The sequence below is a fragment of the Grus americana genome, chromosome 2 (genome assembly GCF_028858705.1).
Source record: "Grus americana isolate bGruAme1 chromosome 2, bGruAme1.mat, whole genome shotgun sequence".
Classification (NCBI taxonomy): domain Eukaryota; kingdom Metazoa; phylum Chordata; class Aves; order Gruiformes; family Gruidae; genus Grus; species Grus americana.
Window position 1 is genome coordinate 1910194 of NC_072853.1, and position 6000 is coordinate 1916193.

Consider the following 6000-nt stretch of genomic DNA (forward strand, 5'->3'; position numbering starts at 1 on the left):
ATTTAATTAATCACTAATTGTTAGCACATTCCCTGGCAAGGTTTTAACATGGACCCAGGGGCTTTGGGCAACCTGGTCTAGTGGAGGGTGTTCAGGCCCTTGGCAGAGGAGTTGGAACTAGATGATCTCTGAGGTCCCTTCCAACCCAAACCATTCTACGAGTCTATGACCAACCACCGTTGCCCCATGCAATGTCTGGAAAAGAACAGAGAGGATAACATAAAAGAAGGCCTATTCACCAGAGGCTCCGCTGATGTCCATCTCTTGGCCTCCATCCTGTACATATTTAATTTACTGCTATAGCTGTAGCCTCATTTCTGCTCTTCAATGCTGGATACTGGGACACCTCTTTTGCAGCTTTCTGTCCTGACCCAGCTGCCTTCCATGCTGCAGTCATGCAGTTTCCATGTGTCAGCCACCCAGGGTGACACCACCATCCTCAGTGTCCCATGTGCCTCTGAGGAAATGCCAGCCATGGCAGTCCCACACATCACACATATGCATCAGACATACCTGAGGCCAGGATGGTAACTTCCCAACTATCTGGCTCAATGGGCCACTGGTAACCATTAAAATGCCAAGCGGCCCATCACGTACCCTTGTCCATCATCACCCTTGTCCATCAAACCACTCCTGCCAGTGGACCAGTGGTGGACCACTTCCTGTGGCCTTGCAGATCATCTTCCTGCTGTCAGCGAGGAGCAGATTTGAATCCCTGAACCAGGTGACTCCTCTCCAGCTCTGTGTCAGAGAGGAGCCATTCACGCCATCGGTCCTTGGAAGTGAGGGAATAAACTGAGTCAGACACATTTCTTTGTTTAAAAAAAAATAAATCAAGAATTCACCTTGCTAATCATGCCGAAGAGTAACACAATTATTTTTCCCTTCCTCCTCAAAAAAAACCAGTCAAATCTGGTTGAAGCAAACTGTTTTATCAGTGCAGAGTTTTGCCAGGATGCTCCCGCTGCTGCAGGACACGGAGCCTTGGCTTCCCAGGCTGATTTTCAGACTCCCCCAAAGAGTCATCCCTGCAGGAGGACACCACGCAGTGAATCACGCAGGGCAATCCTTATTCCCTGGAATAAGGTCTAGCTCTTCGGTTGCTGCCTCGTGACATCTGGGAGGACTGACACACCTTCTGCGGCATCCACGGTGGCATGCAGTCCCTGAGTCTGGCAGAATTTCATCTGTTTGGCAAGCCACGTGGCTTATCCTCTCCACGCCCAGAAGGTGTACGTCCATTGAAAAGGTATGGTTAGTGCTCATTGGGTTATCAGGGCTGACTTCACCATCCTGTTGATCCTGCTTTATGTCAGCTGTGTTGGCAGACCTAGTGGTTTAACACCAGTGTCAGAAACCTCAAAAATATCTGCAAATCAACAAAAAAAACCTCGCCCAAATAATCCTCCTTCCTTTTTTTTTTTCTTGAAAAGGAAGATGTTATGGGTTTCGGTGTCCCTTTGAACTTCCTCTGGCTATGCCTTCACTGTGATGAGCAATGATTAGTCCCATCAGATGCTCTAAATGTCCCTGATGAGCATGACCACTGCTTGAGGGACACTTGCTCATCTGACTGATCTCCTGCCCAGAAACTAATGTTGGCCCCCAGTCATATTAGCCCTCCTCTCATCCATCTAATCTCTTCCACGTTTCCTGACCTTCTGCTGCTTCTCCTTCTTCATCTCCATCTTGCAAACCCCAGGCTGTGTAGCTACAGCTGAGTTTCTGTTCTCTTTGTTGCAGACTGAGTCTTGTAGGGTGGAGAAGGAAGGACTGAACAGGTGGTTGATTGCCCAAGCAGCTTTATTCAAAGGGGTTGCTCCTGCTTTGTCCTTTCTGTTCTTTGGTGGCCGGCCGTGCGGTGACTCATGATGTCTGCTGATATCCAGCAGCAAACTTCCTGATAACTCTTTCCTTTGAAGCAGAAGTGGGACAGGCAATCAAATGGAGGCCCCAGAAGGGCTGAAATGATCAGCTCCAGCTCCACCCAAATTGTAAGCACACAGAGAAATCGTTAAGTTTGAGAACATTATAGCTGACTGGTATCTAGCAGGACTTTGAATTGGATGTTCCATAGAGAAGAGGGGCAAAGATGTTTTTACCCTTTGCTCAGGTGTTGCAAAGCTGCAAACCAGCCTCCGGGGTCCCTGTTCCTGCATTTGAACCCCAAAGGCATTGTTCTCTTGCTGCAGCTGCTCTCAAAAGCAGGAGGCAGAGCATTTAGGACTTTGTACATAACCAGCAGCTTTTATAGGCAAACAGGAGACTATGAGACATTTCCTGTTTAGATTGCCAACCGTGAATATAAATCTAGATCTACCCTGGCTGTAGATATTGGGAGTTCTCCAGGTCTAACACTGGAAATTCACTTGGCAATAATCCACCCAGATGAAGCCATTAATTTATGCCACTTATTATCATTTTGCTTTGAGTAGCTGCCTTCACTGAACTACCTGCCCACAGATGTGATGATCAGATTGAAGCTAAACGGTACAAAAAAAACCCCACTCAGACATCAGTAGCACTGCTAGCCCGACCATAGGTAAATTAAAGTATTAAAAGCAATAAATGGAATGAATTGCCTTAGTGCTTTCACTCCTCTCCGGACCCATCAGACCAGCCTGAAGGCAATGCCGAGGTGAGAAAACAACCCACATGCATTCCTAGCCTCTCAAATAATGCATGATCCCTGCCCACTCTTTCAAAATTGTTGTCTTCATCATCACTCGGTCCAAACGCAGGGAAGATATATATCCTGTCCCCAGGTGAGGGTGCTTTTCCTGGGCTGTGGAGACGACTGAGAGAAGATGAAGGCCTCTCTCCTTGCCGTGGTGGCTTTGATCCTATGTGCAGATCAAGGTGAGGTATCACAGTTCGCTACTAGACGAAGAATAGTTGCGTGCTTTAAAGTCAGGGAGGCCTCGTAGCCAGGGAAAGAAATCACAAGAGAGGGTGCCTTAGCTCTTGCAGTGGTTCAGGTGGAGGACACAGTGCGTTTCCTCTCTGTAGTGTCAGCCTGGATGCGTGAAAGGTTTATTTTCTGCAGGGAAATTTCGTTATAGACTCGTGCGCTACTGGATTCTTATGAAAGCAACACAGAAAAAAAGGAAGCAGTTGCCACTGTTCTGCCTTTGTTAAGAGACTTTCCAGTGAATTTGTCTGTTGAGATGATGCAAGGCTGTGGTTATTTCTAAATCTCGATGAAGAAGCGCTTCAGCCTACGATAGCACAATACATCAACAACTCTGTGCACTTGGTTCCTGCTGTAGTCAGTGACGCTGTTTCTAACAGCAGCAGTGGGACAGGACCAGACCTACAACATCTCGCTTTGTGCAGCTGCCTGCCAAACGCCCCTGATCTCTGCTCATCTCAGACCTGAGAAGCTTGCTGATTTCAGAGATTTTTGGACAAAGTTGGGGAATTAGGGAGAAGTTGGGTTGTGGACTAAATGGGTTAAGCAGCCTTATGCTGGGATATTGGGTGGAGATGTATATTTGTGTTTTATTTGCATTTTAGATTATGTATTTTATTTCACAGAGAGATTGCAAATGAAATCAGAGCCCTCTTAAAGTATATGATCTTACAGGCTCTATAGGCAAGACAGTTAAGCAACCAGAGAGAATAAATGTTATCCTCATTTTGTAACGAGGAACAGGGTTTGCCAGCGCTTGGAAATTTGCCACATTGTCTGGTGCAGAAAAATAATTTTTTTGGAATAGTTATTTCTGTCTCATTGTGGCCTAAGAATACCTTTCTGCTATTTAGCTTTGTTCACTTACCAGAATAGTGATTCTGACAAATTTCCAAGTGTTAACAAGGCCTGGGGGACAGAGAGATTGTCTTCAGTGCCAAAACGAAGACTGCCCTAATCCGCATTAAATAGCCTAGGCAGTAAAAATGGAGTGTCAGACTGGACGTGTCTTAGGGCTGAATTCACACAGCAAAGAGTTAAAAGCCCTTCTCGCCTTTTATTTTTTTTTAACCCAGGTAATGGATATATGTTTGAGGGCATTGAAGTCCCACCCAAAGACACAGGCTTGGGAGACTGACTTCTTTAGGCTATGGAGGTCCCAATTAACCCTATTCAACTGCCAATGCTTACTCCCCAGTTAGGCTATAGTCTACGTTGTAGTGTCTGCAGCAACTAGAAAGGGTGACCCCAAGCCTTGGGACACCCCTGCAGGCTCTTACAGAAGAGCCTGTCCTTCCCAGCTCCCTGCATCACATCAAACCCAGCACCCTTGGCCCATCGTGCTATTACTGTGAGTGCAGGGCAGGAAGGGCAGACGTATACAATCATAGAATGGTTTGGGTTGGAAAGGACCTTAAAGACAATATGATTACAAACCCCCTGCCATGGGCAGGGACACCCTCCACTCCACCAGGTTGCCCAAAGCCCCATCCAACCTGGCCTTGAACACTTCCAGGGATGGGGCATCCACAACTTCTCTAGGCAACCTGTTCCAGTGCCTCACCACCCTCACAGGGAAGAATTTTTTCCTAACATCTAATCTAAATCGACCCTCCTTCAGCTTAAGGCCATTCCCCCTTATTCTGTCACTCCCTGCCCTTGTCAACAGTCCCTCTCCAGATCTCCTGGAGCCCCTTTAGGTACTGGAAGGTGCTCTAAGGTCTACCTGCAGCCTTCTCTTCCCCAGGCTGAACAACCCCAACTCTCTCAGCTTGTCCTCACAGGAGAGGTGCTCCAGCCCTCTGATCATCTTTGTGGCCTCCTCTGGACTCTCCCCAACAGCTCCACGTCCTTCTTGTACTGGGGACCTCAGACTATTGGTGCGTGTATGCACAGATGTGTGTACCCGAGCGCATGTGTTGGGTGTAAAAGTGCAAGTGTGTGGATGGCAGAACAGGTTGGGTCCGACTCTTGCAGCCCCATCATTTTCAGCAGACCTGCACCTTGTGCACTTGTTACTCAATGGAAAGCAGGTGGTAATTTTTGCTGCTGGGACTAGCAGTATTATGTCTCCATCTTCCATATCCTCTGTCTCCTCCTGCAGCAAATGCCCTGTATTGCTATACCTGTGACTGGGAACAAAGCAACTGGAGATGTCTGAAGGCTGAGAAGTGCTCGGACAAGGATGAGTACTGTGTGACCAATGTTGCCTCAGTAGGAATTGGTATGTGCTGGCTCTGTATCCTCTGATAGGGATTCAGGAATGGGATGTAGGGTTTTGTTATGGTTGTGCTTTGTTGATGGATGGGCTGAGGAGTCATGGGGAAGCACTGAGAGAAGAGGAAGGACAAAGAGAGGATCCTTCAGAGGAAGAAGAAATAAATTTGAACTTTCATTAGACAAGGAGATGAAAAGAAACAGGTGGCCAGGGTGGACGAGAAGGTCTAGAGAGATATAGAGGGGAACAAAATTATTTCCTTCAAGCAGAAAAATCTGGAAATGTGTTTTCAATCCAGGCATGAACATTGTCTCATGGATGCCATTGCACACCTAAGAAAGCCTTGACATGAGGGTCCATGCTGGGAGGTGCCAGATGCCCAGAAGGGATATTGAATACCTTGTGTAGCTGGTCACCAGCAATTATTGGGCTGTGGTGGGATTGGGGTGGGTGTCATTGGTTGTGCTGGTCCTTGGGGCTATGGGGGACAGTGGGACTCATTAGCCCATCTCCCTCCTGTACAAGATCAAGGAGCACTCCTCAAACTCTCATTGCTAATGCTGCTCTCTCTTCTTTGGTCAAGGCTTTTTGTCTTTGTGGAAAAGGATCACCAAGAAGTGCTCTGAGACCTGCCCACATCACAACTTCAGCCTGGGCTTGGCTTCCTACACCTCATATTGCTGTCAAACCTTCTTGTGCAACCTGAGTGCATGCCCGGGACCCAGGCTAGCTCGGGATTGAGATGGCAGGTAGTCCTGTGCCAGTCTCCTTCTTCACCTGCTCAGCGGTGGTGGGAGGAAGGGGCTCCTGAAGGCCTGAAGAGCATGGTCAGATTACCCCAGGAAGGTATGGACACCAAGCATGCTGCAGA

The 6000-nt window shown here is 47.7% G+C and overlaps 1 protein-coding gene across 1 annotated transcript; it reads left to right on the forward strand.

Annotated features, from left to right (window-relative positions):
- The first annotated feature begins 2544 nt into the window (after positions 1-2544).
- On the forward strand, positions 2545-6000 carry LOC129202321 (lymphocyte antigen 6E-like). The gene is made up of 3 exons (XM_054814881.1): positions 2545-2859; positions 5016-5135; positions 5713-6000. Exons 1-3 carry the CDS (start codon positions 2808-2810, stop codon positions 5868-5870), a joined length of 330 nt encoding a protein of 109 aa, XP_054670856.1. The 5' UTR covers positions 2545-2807; the 3' UTR covers positions 5871-6000.